We start from the raw sequence: 21838 nt of genomic DNA, 5'->3' as shown, positions 1-21838 counted from the left end.
AAAATGTGTAAACCTATAGCTAAAATGCATGCAATGAAAAAACTGTTAACAAAATACTCTGAGCACCAAAGAAAAATATTTGTCTACTATTATTGGCTAAAAGCAAACTAACCTCTGCCTAGGTAACCAATGCATTTCTTAAAATACTATTTTTTATTAAGGTTATTGTTTACATCCACTGGACAAATTAATACCTCTGGTAAACTACTGATCTATGGGGTCGCACAGAGTCGGACACGACTGAAGTGACTTAGCAGCAGCAGCTGCTGCTGCTGCTAAGTCACTTCAGTCGTGTCCGACTCTGTGCGACCCCACAGACGGCAGCCCACCAGGCTCCTCTGTCCATGGGATTCTCCAGGCACGAGTGCTGGAGTGGGTTGCCATTTCCTTCTCCAATGCAGGGAAGTGAAAAGTGAAAGTTAAGCCGCTCAGTTGTGTCCGACTCTTTGCAACCCCATGGACTGCAGCGCACCAGGCTCCTCCGTCCACGGGATTCTCCAGGCAAGAGTACTGGAGTGGGGTGCCATTGCCCGGGTTTACCAGCTTTCAAATATTTCAGTATGTCCGCCCCATCCATTTCCACCAATGCTACACAGTTTGTCAACATTTCCCCTCTCCCCTGAAAGCAGACTAATCCACAAGTTCCCCAGCCAGTCACCCTGTCTCTTCTTTCTCATTCTTCCATCTGTTCTCCATAGAGCAGCCAGAATGACCATGAAACGTGACCTTTGAGCTAGCAAGGTGGGGGTTAGAGGGTGTCCAAGGCCAAGCTTCTAACTGGCCTCTAATCTTTCTTCTTCCCCTTATCACCTCCCTGCCCATCCCCTCCCACGAGTCATCAGGGCTGATTGCAATTGTTATTTCTGAAGCTTAGTTTTCAGGAGGGGTGGGAGCAGATAGGACAAATCAGAGATCAAGTTTATGGCTGCCATGGCTACAAGTTTGGTTACAAACAGGAAGAACAGAACAATTAAATAAGTACACTGAAGATAATGGGAGTCAGGTTTCTAACTGCCTTGGAAAAAAAGAGTTACAAATATGGGATAGTGGACAGCTAGAAGAAACTGGCTTTGGACTGGAACTGGAGGTATCAGTGTGAACTCATTTTTAACACAGTGTAATACAGATACAAAAAGTCATATAAATGGGTATGTGTATTTCCTAAATTTATATGCTGAGAGGTTCTAGCAACAATAATACTAAGTAGCAAAAAGCACACCTAGAGTCCAGATAAATTATGCTCTGCATTAAATGGAGCCAGCGTTGGGACTTCCCTTGGTGGGCCAGTGGTTAGGACTCTGCACTGAACTGCAGGGGGCACGGGTCCCATCCCTGGTCCAGGAACTAAGATCCCATAAGCTGCGAGGTATAGCCAATAAATAAATGAATTAATTAATAATTAACAAATAAACAGAGCTCCTTAGAGAAATGAAGGACCCCATGGATGAGAATGAGAAAATTCAAGTCAAGCCTAAACATCCAGCTATGCCAGAAAATTAAGGAAGTACTTAAAACATGAGGAGGAAATGTCAAAAGTACACAGGAACTAGCTGAAAGCAGCTCCCCACTAGCCAAGTCCAGAATAATTCAAACAAATAGCAAATCATACTCCACTGAGGAAAATAAGATCATTCTAAAGTAAACAGAACAATTTAACAGGGAAAACTCTACCCTGATATACAATGCCAACCAATGAATCTAGAAGAAACAACGAGGTGAGCAAAGTCACGACGTGGCCCCTTTCATAATATCTGATTCAGGTAAAATCATTAACAGAAAATAAAACATAAGTTTGATGGAAACGGGGTATTACAGAATCTCAAAGTATCTCCCCACAAGATCAGATCAGATCAGTTCAGTCGCTCAGTCGTGTCTGACTCATTGTGAACCCATGAATCACAGCCCGCCAGGCCTCCCTGTCCATCACCAACTCCCGGAGTTCACTCAGACTCACGTCCATTGAGTCAGTGATGCCATCCAGCCATCTCATCCTCTGTCATCCCCTTCTCCTCCTGCCCCCAATCCCTCCCAGCATCAGAGTCTCTTCAAATGAGTCAACTCTTCACATGAGGTGGCCAAAGTACTGGAGTTTCAGCTTTAGCATCATTCCTTCCAAAGAAATCCCAGGGCTGATCTCCTTCAGAATGGACTGGTTGGGTCTCCTTGCAGTCCAAGGGACTCTCAAGAGTCTTCTCCAACACCACAGTTCAAAAGCATCCATGCTTCGGCGCTCAGCCTTCTTCACAGTCCAACTCTCACATCCATACATGACCACTGGAAAAACCATAGCCTTGACTAGACGAACCTTTGTTGGCAAAGGAATGTCTCTGCTTTTCAATATGCTATCTAGGTTGGACATAACTTTCCTTCCAAGGAATAAGTGTCTTTTAATTTCATGGCTGCAGTCACCATCTGCAGTGATTTTGGAGCCCAGAAAAATTAAGTCTGACACTGTTTCCACTGATTCCCCATCTATTTCCCATGAAGTGATGGGATTGGATGCCATGATCTTCGTTTTCTGAATGTTGAGCTTTAAGCCAACTTTTTCACTCTCCACTTTCACTTTCCTCAAGAGGCTTTTGAGTTCCTCTTCACTTTCTGCCATAAGGGTGGTGTCATCTGCATATCTGAGGTTATTGATATTTCTCTCAGCAATCTTGATTCCAGCTTGTGCTTCGTCCAGCCCAGCGTTTATCATGATGTACTCTGCATATAAGTTAAATAAATAGGGTGACAACATACAGCCTTGACAAACTCCCTTTTCCTATTTGGAACCAGTCTGTTGTTCCATGTCCAGTTCTAACTGTTACTTACTACTTAATATAACTCATTAACTGTGAGGTCAAAAAAATTGGCGGACACCATCTTAACAAAGTGATAAACATCAAACGTTACCAGCAATGGGACAAATCAACCTCATGCTTTTCTTAATGTGCATTAAAAAAAACACAGCATCACTTGGGTTTGTACAACAGCCCCACCATGCATAAAATCCAAGAAAATAAGAGGCAAGCCCTTCTACTAAGGGACAGTCTACAAAGTAAGCAGCCTGTACCTACTTTTCAAAAATGCCAGTCTTGAAAAACAACGAAAAACTGATGAACTGTTCCAGATTGAAGTAGACTAAAAAGGCAATTAATTGCAATGCAAGATCTGGTATTAGATACTGGACCTGTAAACATTAATAGGAAAGTCAGCAAAATTTCAATGAGTACAACAGATTAAATGGTAATATTTAATCAATGTTAATTTCCTGACTTTGAAAGCTGTACTGTGGTTATGTAGGAGAGTATTCTTGGATTCCCACTATACTTATAATTCCATCCAAAAATTGTGATATCATTCATTACCCAATTTTCCAGCCTCAACTAAGAATATTCACTACACACTGTAGGCATTAAGATTCTGTGCTCTCTCCTGGCTCAGGGCATTCACCCATTTTCTTTCCCTTCACCCAGAAACTTTCCCATCACAATTTCCCATTTTTCTCGTCCTCATTCATTCACTCTTTCAACAAAGACATACTAACAGTTTGCATGCGTGCTAAGTCGCTTGAGTCATGTCCGACTCTTTGCAACCCTATGGACTCTAACCTGCCAGACTCCTCTGTCCATGGGATTTTCCAGGCAAGATTACTTGAGTGGATTGCCATCCCCTCCTCCAGGGGATCTTCCCAACCCAGGGATCGAACCCAAGTCTCTTATGACACCTGCATTGGCAGGCGGGTTCTTTACCACTACTTGGGAAGCCCATGCTAACAGTCTGCCATGCACCAAACACAGTTCTACAACAGGAATTCAGCAGTACATAAATATTAAAAAATCTGCACCCTTGTAAAGCTTACTTTTAGAGCTGGAGGCAAAACAAAATTAAGTAAAAATGCAGAATAGCACATAGCGCTAAATGCAATGGGAGAAATAAAGAGGTGAGAGGGATAAGGTCATGTGTATGGGGTGACGTGAGAAGGCTACAGTTTTTTTTTTAATAACATGGTCACTGGACTACATAAAAGTAAAACAAAAAAAAAATTTTAATGTCATGTATAATAGGGCATGAAGGAAGTGATGGGATGTGGGGAAAACCATCACCAGTGGAAGGGAGAACAAGTGCCAGGAATCTGAGAAAAACGTATGCCTGAAAATACCTCTGCACAATAAGGAGGATATGGCTGGAGAGCAAGCACAGGAGAAAACAGCAGATGAAATCAAGGAAGTAATGATGCCTCGAGTGCAATCTGTAAGACTTTTGGCTTCTACTACTGCTTAAGAGGAGGAAGCACCAAAGGGTGTGGACAAGAGTAACACGAGCTAATCAATTTTCAGATTCACCCCAGACCCTCTGTAGAAAACTGACTCACAGGTGTGCAAACGGCAGGAGTCCAGAGAAGTCAGGAAGCTACTACACTGAAGCAGTCAGGAGGTGGCATGGTGGTGGCAGAAGCAACAGCAGCAGTCAATGTCATGCCTTTTCTAAACGCCTCTCCACTGACAATCACTTAGGGCCCGGAACTTTCCCTTCACAACTTACCACAGTCAGTTATGTATTAATCGGTTCTAAACTCCCTGAGAGCAGGAACTGGATCTTATTTGCTAAGCTTCATTGCTAGCTCCAAACAAAAGAATCAGCAAAATGCAAAGTTTTCAAAAAGCAACTTTTTTATCTCTGAAACGTAAAACCTGAGACTCTGTTTTGAGAACAAATAGGAACTACTAAAGAATGTGTCCATAAAGAGAGACAAGTGAGTACAGAGACCCTGAGGCCACAGCCCCTAAGGGCGAGCCAGCATAGCAAAGGGGCCAACAGGGCTACAGAGCAGGGATCCCCACACTTAGTCTTTGGGCTTCCCAGGTGGCTCAGTGGTAAAGAATCTACCTGCCAGTGCAGGAGACGTGGGTTCGATCCCTGGGTCGGGCAGACCCCATGGAGGAGGAAATGGCAACCCTCTCAGGTATTCCTGCCTAGAGAATTCCACAGAGAGAGGAGCGTGATGGGCTACAGTCCATGGAGTTGCAAAGAGTTGGACATGACTGAGCACATCCTAGGCCTTGCCAGAACAAAGGCAAAAATCAAGGATAACATGCAGGTACCTGTTACAACATAACAAGAGAAAACATCTGCCCTGCCCTGCACCCTTTCTACCTAGTTGAGCCACCTCAGATGATGGGATCGCTAGGGACAGGTATCTAACTACCATCAGCTGAAGTTCTCTGAAGAAAGAGTATTCAGTCAGGCAGTGAGAAGTCCAGGAGACAAGACATGGGTAGTGGTCAACGCAGTCAGTTTTGATCTCTGCCCCGGTGACACTCAAATTCCGGCACGCCTTCCTCCCTTGCCAGAGAGTCCAGCCATCTCAACCTGGACAGCTGGCAAGAGATAAGGTGACTTGCTGAGTCACCAATTCCTGGTTCAAGATTACATCATTCACTGCCAAGCCACTGCCAAGCAGAACATCCAATGTGTAGTGACACCTAAGCAAGTCCTGGGCAGCAGTGAGGCCTGGCTACCAGCCAGGGAGGCAGCCACTGAAAATGAAAGGGAGGACGGAGCAGAGGGGAGCACCCTACCCAGCTCTCCAAGGCTCCCAGCGCCAACCCGCTAGAGAGTGCCCCAGACCACACAAAAGCAGGCAGCTGGGCAGGCCTTCATTTGCTGCCCTCTGCTCTAAACCGGAAGGAAGTAGGAGGAAATGAAAATACTTGCTCTGCAAATGGACCAAGGAAAAAAGAAAGGCTACACAGAACATACCAAATTTCTTTGTATCTATTTACTCCAAAGCTTTTGGTGTTAACGCTCAAAATTTGACTTGTGTGGGGTAACAGTACATTTATATCCTACATTTAAATGCCTAAAAGCTACGTGATGGAATTCTCAAAGTAAAATAAGTGTCTTAGGATAGGTTGGCTTCCTTTGTGGTTGAGATGGTAAAGAATCTGCGTACAATACAGGAGACCCAGGTTCGATCCTTGGGTCGGGAAGATGCTCTGGAGAAGGAAACGACAATCCACTCCAGTTTTCTTGTTTAGAGAACTCCATGGACAGAGGAGCCTGGCAAGATACAGTACATGGTGTCGCAAAGAGTGACATGACTCTGACATGAACCAGGAATTAGTGACTCAGAAAGTTGCCTTATCTTCTGCCAGCTGTCCAGGTTGAGATGGCTGGACTCTCTGGTAAGGGAGGAAGGGCTTCCCTGGTGGCTCAGCAGATAAAGAATCCGCCTGTAATGAAGCAGACCTGAGTTCGATCCTGGGTTGGGGAGATCCCCTGGAGATCTAGCCACTTGAGTATTCTGGCGTGGAGAATTCCATGGACTGTATAGTGCATGGGGTCACAAAGAGTCAGACATGACTGAGCAACTTTCATTTTAGGATAGGTTATATAACATGAAATGTAAGCATGAAAAAATGAAACGTAAGTACAGTAGTCACCGGAAATCATTAATACCTGATTTCATAGTATGGAGTAAACTCCACGAAGAAACTAACTCTTTTCAAAAGAAAGGAGACATTGCTAACCACAGGTTCAGTTCAGTTGCTCAGTTGTGTCTGACTCTTTGGGACCTCATGGGCTGCAGCACGCCAGGCTTCCCTGTACATCACCAAAGCCCAGAGCTTACTCAAACTCACGTCCATTGACTCGGTGATACATTCCAACCATCTCATCCTCTGTCGTCCCCTTCTCCTCCAGCCTTCAATCTTCTCCAACATCAGGGTATATTCAAATGAGTCAGTTCTTCGCATCAGGTGGCCAAACTATTGAAGTTTCAGCTTCAACATCAGTCCTTCAAACGAATATTCAGGACTGATTTCCTTTAGGATGGACTGGTTGGATCTCCTCGCTGTCCAAGGGACTCTCAAGTCTTCTCCGATACCACAGTTCAAAAGCATCAATTCTTTGGTGCTCAGCTTTCTTTATAGTCCAACTCTCACATTCATGCATGACTACTGGAAAAACCATAGCTTTAACTAGATGGACCTTTGCTGGCAAAGTAATGTCTCTGCTTTTTAATATGCTATCTAGGTTGGTCATAATTTTTCTTCCAAGGTGCAAGTGTCTTTTAATTTCATGGCTGCAGTCACCATCTGCAGTGATTTGGGAGCCCAAAAATATAAACTCTCTGTTTCCATTGTTTCTCCATCTATTTGCCATGAAGTGATGGGACCAGATGCCATGATCTTAGTTTTCTGAATGTTGAGTTTCAAGCCAACTTTTTCACTCTCCCCTTTTACTTTCATCAAGAGGCTCTTAAATTTTTCTTAACTTTCTGCCATAAGGGTGGTGTCACCTGCATATCTGAGGTTACTGATTTCTCCCAGCAACCTTGATTCCAGCTTGCGCATCATTCAGTCCAGCATTTCTCATGATGTACTCTACATATAAATTATATAAGCAGGGTGAAAGTATACAGCCTTGATATACTCCTTTCCCGATTTGAAACCAGTCTGTTGTTCCATGTCCTGTTCTAACTGTTGCTTCTTGACCTGCATACAGATTTCTCAGGAGGCAGGTAACGTGGTCTGGTATTCCCATCTCTTGAAGGATTTTCCAGTTTGTTGTGATCCACACAGTCAAAGGTTTTGGTGTAGTCAATAACGCAGAAGTACGTGTTTTTTTGGAATTCCTTTGCTTCTTCTATGATCCAACGAATGTTGACAATTTGAGCTCTGATTCTCTGCCTTTTCTAAATCCAACTTGAACATCTGGAAGTTCTCAGTTCACATACTGTTGGGAGCCTCGCTTGAAGAATTTTGAGTGTTACTTTGCTAGCGTGTGAGATGAGTGCAAATGTGTGTGAGTTTGGGCATTCTTTGGCATTGCCTTTCTTTGGGACTGGAATGAAAACTGACCTTTTCCAGTCCTGTGGCCACTGCTGAGTTTTCCAAATTTGCTGGCATGTTGAGTGCAGCACTTTCACAGCATCATCTTTTAGGATATGAAATTACCCAGCCTATAAAAACTAATAACCACGCCACATTTTGCAGCATTTGCTCTCTTCAATGGCCCACACTCTGTCTGTGGAGTGTGTTTCTCTCTGAATCCCAGTAAATTCATTTCTTACCTATCACTTTGTCTCTCACTCTATTCTTTCTGCGATGAGACATGAAGAACCTCAACTTCATTCGAAACTGAAACCAGGTAGTGTGGGTTTTGGCTGGGTTCAAGGCCCAGCACATGGGTTCTAGTCCCAACCTGAGATGAACAGTTTCAGACACACAGCACATGCTGGAAAAACAGGAGCTACAGATTCTTATTTTGCAAATATTCAGAAATGTTTTTTATATTCTCTAGTACCCATGGATGGAGGAGCCTGGTAGGCTGCAGTCCATGGGGTTGCGAAAAGTTGGACATGACTGAGCGACTTCACTTTCACTTTTCACTTTCATGCACTGGAGAAGGAAATGGCAACCCACTCCAGTGTTCTTGCCTGGAGAATCCCAGGGACGGGGGAGCCTGGTGGGCTGCCGTCTATGGGGTCGCACAGAGTCGGACACGACTGAAGCAACTTAGCAGGAGCAGCAGTACTTTAAGAACTCAATGGCTGTAGAGCAAATAACTAAGAACTCAACTTTTTAAATCTCATGGGGAAAAAAAATAGCAAACGAATATATTTATTTTAATATACCAAAGATAAAACAAATTTCCATTCAGTTCAGTTCAGTCCCTCAGTCGTGTCCAACTCTTTGCGACCCCATGAGCTGCAGCACACCAGGCCTCCCGGTCCATCACCAACTCCCAGAGTTTACTCAAACCCATGTCCATTGAGTCAAAGATGCCATCCAACCATCTCATCTGTTATCCCCTTCTCCTCCTGCTAAATCTTTCCCAGCATCAGGGTCTTTTCAAATGAGTCAGCTCTTCGCATCAGGTGGCCAAAGTACTGGGAGTTTCAACTGCAACATCAGTCATTCCAATGAACACCCAGGACTGATCTCCTTTAGGATGGACTGGTTCGATCTCCTTGCAGTCCAAGGGATTCTCAAGAGTCTTCTCCAAAAATTCTAATTAAAAAAAAACTTTTTAGGGGGATGGTATGGAGACCAAGAATAACCAATCCACATGGAAAGTGATACCGCAACACAACTCACGTAAGCCATCCAGTCCCAGTCAGTACTGAAGGCTGGGCAACTCCAAGCCCACCAACCAGATACAGAAGACCAGAGCGCTGGGCCAGGTATCAATTAGAGCCAGTGGATGCCTCCTGCACCTTATCTTCACACTTCCTTCTTTGCCCAATCTATCTCATGAAGAATCACTCACAGAAGCACTGCTGCAGTAGAGTATGGCAGCAAATTCCCTCCAGGATTACAAATAATGAAGACAGTCCTGACAAGCCACTTTATTTATCAAACAAAGATTTTAACTTTTCCTGTTAAATTTGTGTTTACTCATTTATGTAGCATAAATAAAATTAACTCAGCCAAACTAAGGTCTGGCAACTACAGGTACTCCTTGAGATCAAAGGTCAAGTATTATTTATCTTTATATCCACCATACTCTATTTGATTAACAAACTGTAGCAATGTCGTTAGGGCTAATATTATCTCAATATCTTCACCACCAATCAGAATGTAAGCAACAGCTGAGAAGTAAAATGGAACAGCAATATTTCTTTCTTGATTTATAAAACATTAGTGCTTGGGAAAATTTCCAGAAATTATGAAACTAGTTCCATCAACTTTATTTTACAAAGAAAAAGAGTACCATAATGCAGCAAACTACGTATTAACCCACAAAAAAGTGACACACAAATTTAGAAATTTTACAAAAGCTATATAAAAGACTCACATTAAAGAAAACTAAAATTAAAAATTATTTTAAAAATGTCAACAAGAATACTACATACCAAAACCAGTTGAATGCAACTGAAAGCAGATTCAGAAAAAACATACAGTCCTAAATGAGATGTATTCGAAAAACAAAAAAAGATGAGAAGCTAATCATTCTATACAAAAAGAGGAAAAAGATACAAGTGAATGACAGCATAAATCCAAAGATTAAGCAGACTTGGTTTAAAAAAAAAGATGGCTCTGCACTTTCAAGAGATCTGATTGGGGGGTGGGGGGTAATTATACGCAACATCAGAAATAAGAAAAAAATTGTAACAACAGATTTTGAGGAGAATAAAACACTTTTCAGGATTTCATTACTCAAACTCTGAGCTTCTGAGCTTCCACTGCAGTGGGTGAGGGTTGATCCCCATTTGGGGAACTAAGATCCCACATGACAGGAGGCAAGACCAAAAAAAAAAAAAATTGCAAGGACTTTTGTGTGACAAAAGATACCATAAACATAAGAGACAAAAAACAGATTTAAAGATAATATTTGTACTATAAATAATAGAAAAAGGATAAATTGCCAGAAAATGTACAGAACTCTTAAAAATCAGTAAGGAAAACACAATGTAGAAAATGGGCCAAAAAAAGGACATGCAATTTACAGAAAAAGAAAGTGGCCAGCCAGCAAACAGAAAATGCTGGCTCTCAGAGATATCAAGGCAATGCAACCTAAAACTGGGTACCATCTTGCACCCATCTATTCAGCAAAAAGCAACTTATTTAGATTACTAATCAGTGAGTATTCCTGAGGATGTGGAGGGAAAAAAATTTACTTGCCAAGGAGAATGCAAATTTATATAAACACAGAAGAAAGCTGAAAATGCAAATACGCTATTTGCTAAACAAAGAGATCTGAATAAACAACCTTCTCTGCTCCCTCTCTCAAACTTCCACTGGAAAGGCAATAAAAATTAAAAAGATGTAACTGCACTAGGACAAAAAGAATGGGAAAGGGCACAACAGCATACAAGAATTTCCAATGAAATTTTCTAAAAGGTGAAAGAAAAGTGAATAAATGAAGCAGACACAGCTGAAAAATCTAACTGCCTAGACAGAAAGCAGGCAAATTGTGCAAAGAAGCCAGACAGGAAACTTGAGGGGACTTCCCTGGTGGCCCAGTGGTTAAGACTTTGCCTCCACTGCAGGGGATGTGGGTTCCATGCCTGGTCATTTGAAGATCTTTGCAAGAAATCTTGAGGACAGGCTCACTCTCGGGAAAATGTTCAGGACAGCAAGCGCGGCTCAGGTGGGCACTGAGCGCAGCTAAGTGGGGACAAAGGGAACTGAGAGCCTATTGAAAGTGAAGACAAAGTGACAAAGTGTGAGTTTCTCAGATGTGTTCTCTTAGGTTCTCTCGCCATGGGATTCTCCAGGCAAGAATACTGGAATGGGTTGCCATTCCCTTCTCCAGGGGATCTTCCTGACCCACAGATTGAACCCAGGTCTCCCATATTGCAGGCAGATTCTTTACCGGTTAAGCCACCAGAGAGCCTACTGATGGTGCTAATTGCCTACATCATTACCTCTCCTTCCTTCCTAAGAAAATCACATATTTTAGCTGGGTATATGCATGCCCTTAATAAAAATTCCTTTACCTCTCCTACCCTTCCAAGATGTGGACATACATAATGGCTAATAACATACGAGCAGGGTGTTGTGGGGCAGTTTTCAGGTAACATCCTAAAGGCTGAGCCTTCTGCCTCCCCCCTCCCTCCCTCCATTCTCTTGTCTAAAAGTTGAGTATAACTGCTATCTGGACCCTGGGAACGAGGACTCTAGCTTTTACAGAGCGGATAGCTGAAAGGAGCCTGAGCCTGATAAATTTCACAGCACCATCCCTTTGCTGTGCTGTACTTAGTCGTTCAGTCATGTCCAACTCTTTGTGACCCCATGGACTGTAGCCTGCCAGGCTCTTCTGTTCTTGGGGATTCTCCAGGCAAGAATACTGGAGTAGGTTGCCATGCCCTCCTCCACGGGATCTTCCCAACCCAGGGATCAAAATCAAGTCTCCTGCATTGCAGGCCAATTCTGTACAGTCTGAGCCACCAGGGAAGCCCAAGAATACTGGAGTGGGTAGCCAATCCTTTCTCCAGGGGATCGTCCTGCCCCAGGAATCAAACCGGGGTCTCCGGCATTGCTGAGCTACCCGGGAAGCCCATACCATCCCTAAGCTATCTAAACTATCCCTCTACCAACTTTTTACACAAGACCAAAATCATAATTTAACTCACTGATAATCTGAGATCTCCCACATACAGCTGAATTCAACCCTCGTACAGCAACATAGATGATATAAAACTAAAACAGGCTGACACAGAAAAGTCCATACATGAATGCTGCTCATCCTCCATTTTTTCGATCAAATTTCAGAAAGCTGACAACCAGGCTTTTTCATGGAAGGAGACTAAGCTTTCTCTACAAAGAAATTAATCACCACAAAAGACTGGTATAAGCTGGTTATCTGGAGCTTCCCTGCCCAAAAAACCATCCCATCTGATCACCTAGTAATCAGATTCAATATTTACTAAGACACTCCTGACCAATTTGTACTTAAAGTCACTTTACAAAGGATAACATTCACTTTTAATATTACAACACATAAACGTGTATTTTAGGAAATTTTAAAAGTTCGTCTAAAAACAAAAAGGCAAGTCCATCACTGGACCTATATGTGTAGAGCTGTGTGCCAGTACTTACGAAGCTAGTTTCTATTCTTTAGGAATTAACTTAAATCTTCTTTTTCAAAAAGTTCATTAAGTTAAAATATGTAAATTAATGCTGTTTATACAATTATCGAAATATAATTATTAACAGTAAAATATTCTGCATAATTGGATGAACCCCCCCATAACAGGATGCATACCAAAAATACTTTTGTACATACCTCCATTATCAAAATGTAATACACTGTACTAATATCTATCAGCTTACCCTAACTCCACCCAAAAAGCAAGAATGTGCTAATGTGAGGATAATGCAGAGAGGACTAAAGAAACAGTTTCAAACAAACTGTGTCTGCAAGAGCCCTAAAACCTAGCAACAGTTCTCACATTTACGCCTGGGAAAATACTAAAAGAATGCACAAATTAAAAAAGTTTTAAACCTCATATTACCAATATTCACTATCCTTTCTTGTCTATCAAGTCTCTGAAGACGCCACTGCTCCTTAAGTGTTGAGACCAAACCCAATGCATTCTTGTTTTCATTTCATACCATGACCCATGCTTTGTAAATACTGCTAGTGAAAAATCCTCACTGAACGCGACTCAAGTCTAGGTAAGAGCACGTTAATATAAAGAATGTCTAAGTATTCATAGGTTAACTTTTTAAAAAGCTTATACTAAGTATCAAGCTAATGATCTTTGAAACCCAAGTCTTATGTTTTAAAATTTACCACCAAGGGGTCGTAATCTATTCAGTACCCTCCTCCTGGAAAACTGACTCCATACTAATGCTACTTTAATCCATGCTGCACCGAGAAGTTAAACCAGCAGAGTGACTCAGAGGAGGGCGATTAGGCCATTTCCCACTGCACATGGGCACAAGCCAATCCAATCAGAGGCCTCCGTGGACTTTTGCCAGGGCACAGAAGAAAAGCACTCTTGTGTAAGATCCTGACTGTTAAGACCACCGTAATTACAGGAGAGCCAGTGGCCATCTCTCCGGATTACAGGAACAAAGCTCTTCTAAGAGGAAAACATCCTGGAGGCAGAATCATCTCCAGGAATGCCTAAGGAAGCAATATTCGTTGCCTTTTCAGTTAGTTTAACCTGAGCGGCTCCTACTTGCGTCTTAATATAGCTGTGTTTTTCCTGTGAAATGAGACTACATTAGACACAGAAAATGTGATCATTAAAAAGGTGAGCGAAAGAATTTTTTTTTAACTATAAAGTACTATAAAAATGTCCTGCCATCCTAACTGGAAAGTTCTACAGAAAAAACTCATTAAATACATCCTGAGTTCACTAAACATTTACTAAGATAACAAATTTACTCCATTATGTTCATACCTGTTTGTGAACAAACTGATTAAAAGGAACCTATCTGGAACGTTCTGTCATTCAAGTTTAAATTTTAAATAATGGCAGCTCCTAACCAATGGACGGAGAAGGCGATGACACCCCACTCCAGTACTCTTGCCTGGAAAATCCCACGGACGGAGGAGCCTGGTAGGCTGCCGTCCATGGGGTCACACAGAGTCGGACACGACTCAGCGACTTCCCTTTCACTTTTCACTTTCATGCATTGGAGAAGGAAATGGCAACCTCCTCCAGTGTTCTTGCCTGGAGAATCCCAGGGACGGGGGAGCCGGGTGGGCCGCCGTCTATGGGGTCGCACAGAGTCGGACACGACTGAAGTGACTTAGCAACCAATGGAATTCTCCATCGGTCGTTCGGTTGAGATGAACTTAGGAAGAGGGTTCATTTCAAAGTGGACAGTATGGAGTAAGTAACAAACATGAGTTCCAGAGCCCCAATTCTGCCACTTCCCTCAAGCAAATTACTATTATGAAATTCCAACCTGGCCAACAAAGTTTTGCGGTGATGCAAAAATGGAGGAAGGGAGGAGTCTCACAGACAACCCCCACCCCCCGCAAAAAAAAAAAAAAAAAAGTGAAGAAAACTAGTTCTGGGTAAATGTGACAAGAGAGACTGAATACGTGGTAGACTGTTCCTCCCAGGTGGCCGGTCGGCCGGGCCTCGGACGACCGAGGACGGCGGACCGCGGCGGGCAGACAGGGAAAGCGGGTGGGGTCACCCGGGCCTGCAGCAGGAAGAAATGCAGACCACACCTACGCGCCGGGCCAAGCCGGGGTGGGGCGGCCGGCCAGGCCGTGGGTGTGAAGGAGTCAGGAAGGGCGGAGGAAGCAGGGCAAGCGGCAGGCCGCCGACAGCCTCCCCCTACCCGGCCCCAGGCCCACCTCAGCAGCGTCTCGAGCGCGCCCTCGTGCTTGTCCAGCGGGCGGCCGAGCGCGGCGCGCCGCAGCTTGCTGAGCTCCTCCGCCGCGCGGCAGTACTGGGCCTGCTCCTCCCCGCCGCTCGGGTACGTCTGCTGGATGAACTTCACCAGCGGCTTGGCCAGGTCCACCTCCGAGGTCTTTTTCAGCTGTACTGAGATGAACGCCGCCATGGCGAGCGCCTCGGCCGCCCTTCGGGCCAAAGACACCACGGGACGGCGACGAGGGCCGAGGGCCGCGGAGTACCGGGCCGGCGGACGGGCGGACTGAGGGGCTGACGGACGTGCGCTCCGCTTGCGCTTCGGGTCCGGCCACTTCCGGGAGCTCCGGCGCAGGCGCACTCGGCGCGCCGCCCGCGGTCACGTGAGGGAGTCGGGGAGCCGGCTGCTCACCTGGGCCCCACTCGTCCTGGGCTGAATCTTGAGGTGCCAGCCTGCCCCACCTGTGGAATTTTTCTCTTTCCTTCTACTGTTTCGGCAATTGGGCCGAGCGCTTGCATAAAAATGACTTCCTGCATTCGAACAATTTCCCAGGGAAGTACTGTTACTGGCACTGGCGCGAGTTTGCGGCCACCTGCCCAAGACCTGGCTGCTTCAGGGCTATTGTGACCTATGGTGATTGATTCGGCGGGGTGCTGTGCACAGATGCTGTGTTCACAGTGAGTCGAACAGGCAAGGCCCTTGCTCTTGTGCAGCGTACTGTCAGGTATGGACACAGATACTAAGGTGGACCAAAAAAGTATCTTGGGGGTCTTCCCAGGTGGCGCTAGTGGTAAAGAATCACCTGCGAATGTGAAAAAGTATCTTGGTACAAAAAGCAGGGTGCTTGGGATGTAGGGTATGAGGGTCCCTCCAACGAAGCTAGTTTAAATAATTACAATTATTAAATAATTAGAGACAGCTTTTCTGAGGAAGTGAACTTTAAAAGATCTGCAGTTTGAGGGATTTCCCTGGTGGTCCAGTGGTTAAGACTGCATGCTTCCACTGCAGGGGGCTCAGGTTGGATGGAAGATGCCAAATTAAGTGGCAAAAAAAGTTAATAATAGTTATATGAAGTGTATTTTTAACAAGGGGAGGGGGGCTACAGTTTGATAAGATGCTTGACCTTAGGAGAAAGGAAGAGAAGCGGAGAAAGTAGGGGCTAGGGAGGCTCTCCCAGACCAAGGGACAAAGGCCCTAGAAGGCAAGCACTTCAGCTTCCCATGTTCAGGGAGTGGAAACAGTGTGGCAACAATTTTAAAAAGCAAGTGGAGACTGGATGAAATTATATTGGAAGAGTACATCATGAGAAACACTGGGCTGGACGAAGCACAAGCTGGAATCAAGATTGCTGGGAGAAATATCAATAACCTCAGATATGCAGATGACCCACCCTTATGGAAGAAAGTGAAGAGGAACTTAAAAGCCTCTTGATGAAAGTGAAAGTGGAGAGTGAAAAAGTTGACTTAAAGCTCAACATTCAGAAAACGAAGATCATGGCATTCGGTCCCATCACTTCATGGGAAATAGATGGGGAAACAGTGGAAACAGGGACACAGTTTATTTATGGGGGCTCCAAAATCACTACAGATGGTGATTACAGCCATGAAATTAAAAGATGCTTACTCCTTGGAAGGAAAGTTATGACCAACCTAGATAGCATATTCAAAAGCAGAGACATTACTTTGCCAACAAAGGTCCGTCTAGTCAAGGCTATGGTTTTTCTAGTAGTCATGTATGGATGTGAGAGTTGGACTCTGAAGAAAGCTGAGTGCCAAAGAATTGATGCTTTTGAACTGTGGTGTTGGAAAAGACTCTTGAGAGTCCCTTGGACTGCTAGGAGATCCAACCAGTCCATTCTAAAGGAGATCAGTCCTGGGTGTTCTTTGGAAGGAATGATGCTAAAGCTAAAACTCCAGTACTTTGGCCACCTCATGTGAAGAGTTGACTCATTGGAAAAGAGTCTGATGCTGAGAGGGATTGGGGGCAAGAGGAGAAGGGGATGACAGAAGATGAGATGGCTGGATGGCATCACCGACTCAATGGACATGAGTTTGAGTGAACTCTGGGAGTTGGTGATGGACAGGGAGCCCTGGTGTGCTGCAGTTCATGGGGTCGCAAAGAGTCAGACATGACTGAATGACTGAACTGAACTGAACTGAAGGCATCAAATCTTTCAGACCATTAATAGAATAAGTAGGAAGCTATAAATGGCATTTAAGCAATGGTGACATGATACCATTCGTGTTTAAAAGACCACCCTGTGCATCAACCTTGTGGGGTGTCATGAAGTATACAGTATCATCATCTGTGATCTAGTCCAGTCAAAAATGTTTAACTTGACTCTGTCAGTTCTTTGCATCTAACACAATTTATGAGAAATGCAGGGGATAAAAGAGCAAACTAAATGATACCATACAAAGTAAGCAAGCAAATCCAGAAGGTGGAACATTGCGCAGAAAAACTGGTCCCATCTCTTTAAAAATTTAGAGTTGAGGGAAAAAAAGCCCCTGCCTCTATTAAAAGAAATATGAGGGACATAGAGTCTGGATTGAATCCTGATTTGTACAGACTACCTATGAAATTTCTTTTCAGAACAACTGAAGAAATGTGGATATAGATGGACTGAATATGAGCTGGAAACACAGTACCATGAAAAGGTGGAGTTTGTTAACTGAAAAGGGCAAGTCACAAAACAATACGTATGTTACAATATCTCATTTTGATTACAAAATGCACATATGTATATTTATGTAGTATGAAAAAATATCTAGAAGGATTTTACATAAGTTGTTTGTGTTGCCAAAACTTGGCCAGCTCTTCACAGAGACAGGGAGACAGTTTTGGATGAAGCAGAAAGAGTAGCTTTTATTGCTTTGCCAGGCAAAGGGAGCCACAGTGGGTTTCTGTCATCAAGACCATGTGACCCACTGTGGAGGGGGTAGTGAGGAGTTTGATAGTGGCCAGGGAGCAGGGTGTGATCAGCTCGTGGACAGTTCTTGGACTAGTTGACATCAAGGTGAAATTTCAAGCATCATCAGTTCAGTCTAGAGCCCATGTTCTCCTGGTCAGCAGTTTTCATCTAGAAGGGGTATGCTTCCTGTTACAAATTTTAGGAATATGTGTCAGGCCTTTATCTATATCTTTCAGGAAACTGTGAGTTGAGTGATTCTGCCATGTGGCTGAATTATAGTCTAAATTGTTACCAGTTCCCCAGCCGAATAGCTATTCTTTGTTTCTACATTATCACATTTCCCTATCGTTAACTCTTGAGTCAGCCTTTTACTTCAAAAGAAAATGATGCACGGGCTTGTACACAATTTCATTAGCAGCTGTGCTCTTTGGAAGTGAAAATGTTTATATATTTTTGTTAATTTTTTATTTTCTTTATTTTTGCCTATCTTTTTGTGTAATATTTTTAAATTCATTGATTTATCTGACTGTGCTGGGTCTTAGTTTTGGGATCTTTAGTTGTGGCATGCATAGTTTTAGTTGTGACATGTGGGATCTAGTTCCCTGACCAGGGATCAAACCCAGGCGTCCTGCACTGGAAGCTCAGAGTTCCAGTCACTGTTCAGTTCAGTTCAGTCACTCAGTCGTATCCGACTGTTTGCAACCCCATGAACCGCAGCACTCCAGGCATCCGTGTCCATCACCAACTCCCAGAGTTTACCCAGACTCACGTCCATTGAGTCGGTGATGCCATCCAACCATCTCATCCTCTGTCGTCCCCTTCTCCTCTTTCCCTCAATCTTTCCCAGCATCAGGGTCTTTTCAAATGAGTCAGCTCTTCGCATCAGGTGGCCAAAGTATTGAACAAGTTTCAGCTTCAGCATCAGTTCTTCCAATAAACACCCAGGACTGATCTCCTTTAGGATGGACTGGTTGGATCTCCTTGCAGTCCAAGGGACTTGAAAGAGTCTTCTCCAACACCACAGTTCAAAAGTATCAATTCTTTTGTGCTCAGCTTTCTTTATAGTCCACCTCTCACATCCATACATGACTACTGGAAAAACCATAGCCTTGACTAGATGGACCTTTGTTAACAAAGTAATGTCTCTGCTCTTTAATATGCTGTCTAGGTTGGTCATAACTTTGCTTCCAAGGAAATTTTCCTTCCAATCACTGTACCACCAGGGAGGTCCCCTTTTTGTGTAAGTTTTACAGCATATATCCTGCTTTTGTTATAGAAGTTTGTTTGGCCACAGTTTCTTTAATTTTTTAAAATTTATTTCAGTTAAAATATTCTAGGTTAAAATAAATAAAATAGCCATGTAGAGAATGCATTAGAGGAAGGCATGATAGAAGCAAGGAGCCAAATCATAAGACCATTTCAGAAATTCAGACACGAGATCATGAAAACTAGCATCAGCAGTAGTGAGCCAGGCTCCCAGATTTGGGGCCTGAACCTCTGAGCTGTCAGTGGGATCATTTCCTGATATATTAAAAAAACAAAAAATAAATGAGAAATTTCTTGGCAGTCCCACGGTTAGGACTCTGCTCTCATTGCCTAGGTCCCGGGTTCTTTCCCTGGTTAGGGAAGGAAGATCCCAGAAGCCCCATGACGTGACCAAAAAGAAAAACAAAAAACTGATGGATAATCCACTGATGGGCTCAGAAGATGGGAAGTGTTTATACCAAGCCTTCAAATGGAGTCCCTAAACTGACAGTTGGGTATGTGAGATTCAAGCTCCAAGAAGACATCTTATTTAGGAATCAACAGTGAGCATACAAATTAATTGTAAACCTCTGGAACTAGAAAGGAACACAAAGAAATTGAAATAGATCGGAAGCTGTGCAGGGCTCTACTTAGTCGCTCAGTCGTGTCCGACTCTTTGAGACCCCATGGACTGTAGCTCAATACACTCCTCTGTCCATGGGAATTCTCCAGCTGAGAATACTGGAGTGGGTTGCTATGCCCTCCTCCAGGGGATCTCCCCAACCCAGGGACTGAACCCAGGTCTCCTGCATTGCAGGCGGATTCTTTACTGTCTGAGCCACCAGGCAAGCCCAGGAAGGAAGATGAAAGAAATTAAAATAGATCAGAAGCTGTCAGGAAATATAATACCAGATTATGTCTTTCTTAAGACAGAAAGAGTATTTTGTACACTGGCTGACAGGACTGATACACTGGGGAGAGGATGAAGATTCAGAAGAGCAGAGGATGACCAAAGGAGCCAAGTGCATGAAAAGAGGAGAAGAAGGTCTCCCTGTGACCAGAGCAGGGAGGGTCTAAGAAGAGGGATTAACTGTCAGAAAGATGAGGGATGTGTCCTTTGTTGAGGCAGATGGAGGGAAAAAGGAAATGAACATTGGTGCTGTTGTCTGGCATTGATCCCAGGAAGATTAAGGTGATCTTATCTGATAGAACCTGATCTATCTCTGGGTATCTCTCCAACTTTATGTTTGCTGCTTGTTCCTCATTTATTCCTGCTTAGTCACATTGGTCTTAGTTCCTCAAACTCTAAGATCTTTCTTTCCTCATGTGACCTGGAATACTTGACCCCTTTCTTCGTACGCTGGAAGAAATGCCTCCTCTCCAGCTCACCATCGAAATTAGAACCCCCACCCCTTGTTAAGGTCCAACTCAGCCATTGTTTATTCGCTTCATAACACTTATAGCAAGTATTTTGTTACTTGATTTAATTTTTTCTGACTATTGTATAAGCTCTTTAAGGGCAAAAAATTTTTGTGTTTGTTTGTGTACTATTAATCTCCAGCTCTTAGCACTTGGTAGGCAACTCACTGCGGAGAAGGCAATGGCACCCCACTCCAGTACTCTTGCCTGGAAAATCCCATGGATGGAGGGGCCTGGTGGGCTGCAGTCCATGGGGTCACTAGGAGTCGGACACGACTGAGCAACTTCACTTTCACTTTTCACTTTCATGCATTGGAGAAGGAAATGGCAACCCACTCCAGTGTTCTTGCCTGGAGAATCCCAGGGACGGGGAAGCCTGGTGGGCTGCCGTCTATGGGGTCGCACAGAGTCGGACACGAGTGAAGCGACTTAGCAGCAGCAGCAGCAGGCAACTCACTGAATGTTTTTGAGTGAGTGAACGAGTTTCACTGCTTGCAAAAAAAAAGAAAGAAAAAGTCAACTATCAAAATAACACAGTTTCCATGGACTTCCATTCAGTGGTTGGGACTTCATCTTCCAATGCAGGGGGTGCAAGTTTGATCCCTGATCTGGAAACTAAGAATCTCACATGCCTCTTGGCCAAAGAACCAGAACATAAAACAGAAACAATATTTTAACAAATTCAATAAAGACTTAGAAAATGGCCCATATTAAACATATACACACACACACTTTCCCCTCAATAGCTTGTACCCTCATTTATTAGGCATTAGGCCAATGGCCAAAGAAGGAGGGTATATAAGCATAGGCCATGATAATAAACAATTTCAAAAATCTCAGCATCTTAACATAATAAACATTTGTTCCTTGCTCATTTGGAGTCTTCTGTGGGACCAGCAACTCTCCAGGGTAGGTAGCTGTCCTCTAAGCAGTGTCTCTTTAGTTCAGACTAGTTTGATCCTGCGGTTCATCCGTCTCATCATGAAACTCGTTTCAAAGGGGCAGAAGGGACTTGTCACATCAGCAGCTGTTCACTGCCTCAGCCCTTTTACTTCCATTACCTTTCATTGGCTAGAACGCCTCACATGACTCCATCACACCAGGAGCGGTGGTCTTTTGTATGCCCATGAGGGCCCAGAAAACTGGATGTTAGGGAGCCCTAATGATGCTTTCCGAAGATGTTTCACTGCTTCCAAACTCACTTATGATAACAATGATTTTCCATCTGTGTAATGCTAGGTCACTTTAGTCATGTCCAACTCTTGGCAACCCAGTGGACTGTAGCCCACCAGGCTCCTCTGTCCGTGGGATTCTCCAGGCAAGAATACTGGAGTAGGTTGCTGTGCCCTCCTCCTGGGGATCTTCCCGACCCAGGGATCGAACCGGTTGTCTCTAATGTTCCTGCATTGGCAGGTAGGTTCTTTACCACTGGTGCCACCTGGGAAGCCCTCTGTGTAATGAAACTCCATACAATTTCTTACAGTGTATC

At 43.9% G+C, this 21838-nt stretch overlaps 1 protein-coding gene and 1 long non-coding RNA gene across 3 annotated transcripts in view; one reads left to right on the top strand and one right to left on the bottom strand.

Annotated features, from left to right (window-relative positions):
* The window catches only part of PDCD6IP (programmed cell death 6 interacting protein), a 69372-nt gene extending 54251 nt beyond the window's left edge, over positions 1-15121 (bottom strand). For both annotated transcript variants that reach the window (XM_055558202.1, XM_055558203.1), the window contains exon 1: positions 14758-15121. In XM_055558202.1, coding sequence (XP_055414177.1) covers positions 14758-14966 — 209 coding nt within the window. In that variant the 5' untranslated portion in view covers positions 14967-15121. The remainder of the gene's footprint in view (positions 1-14757) is intronic.
* LOC129635312 (uncharacterized) lies at positions 13599-18498 on the top strand. The gene is made up of 3 exons (XR_008706220.1): positions 13599-13696; positions 15327-15498; positions 17367-18498. It is a non-coding gene; the product is annotated as an uncharacterized LOC129635312 (long non-coding RNA).
* Positions 18499-21838: the final 3340 nt, after the last annotated feature.

This window comes from Bubalus kerabau, chromosome 20 (assembly GCF_029407905.1).
Source record: "Bubalus kerabau isolate K-KA32 ecotype Philippines breed swamp buffalo chromosome 20, PCC_UOA_SB_1v2, whole genome shotgun sequence".
Taxonomy (NCBI): Eukaryota; Metazoa; Chordata; class Mammalia; order Artiodactyla; family Bovidae; genus Bubalus; species Bubalus kerabau.
This window is presented reverse-complemented; position numbering and strand designations above follow the sequence as displayed.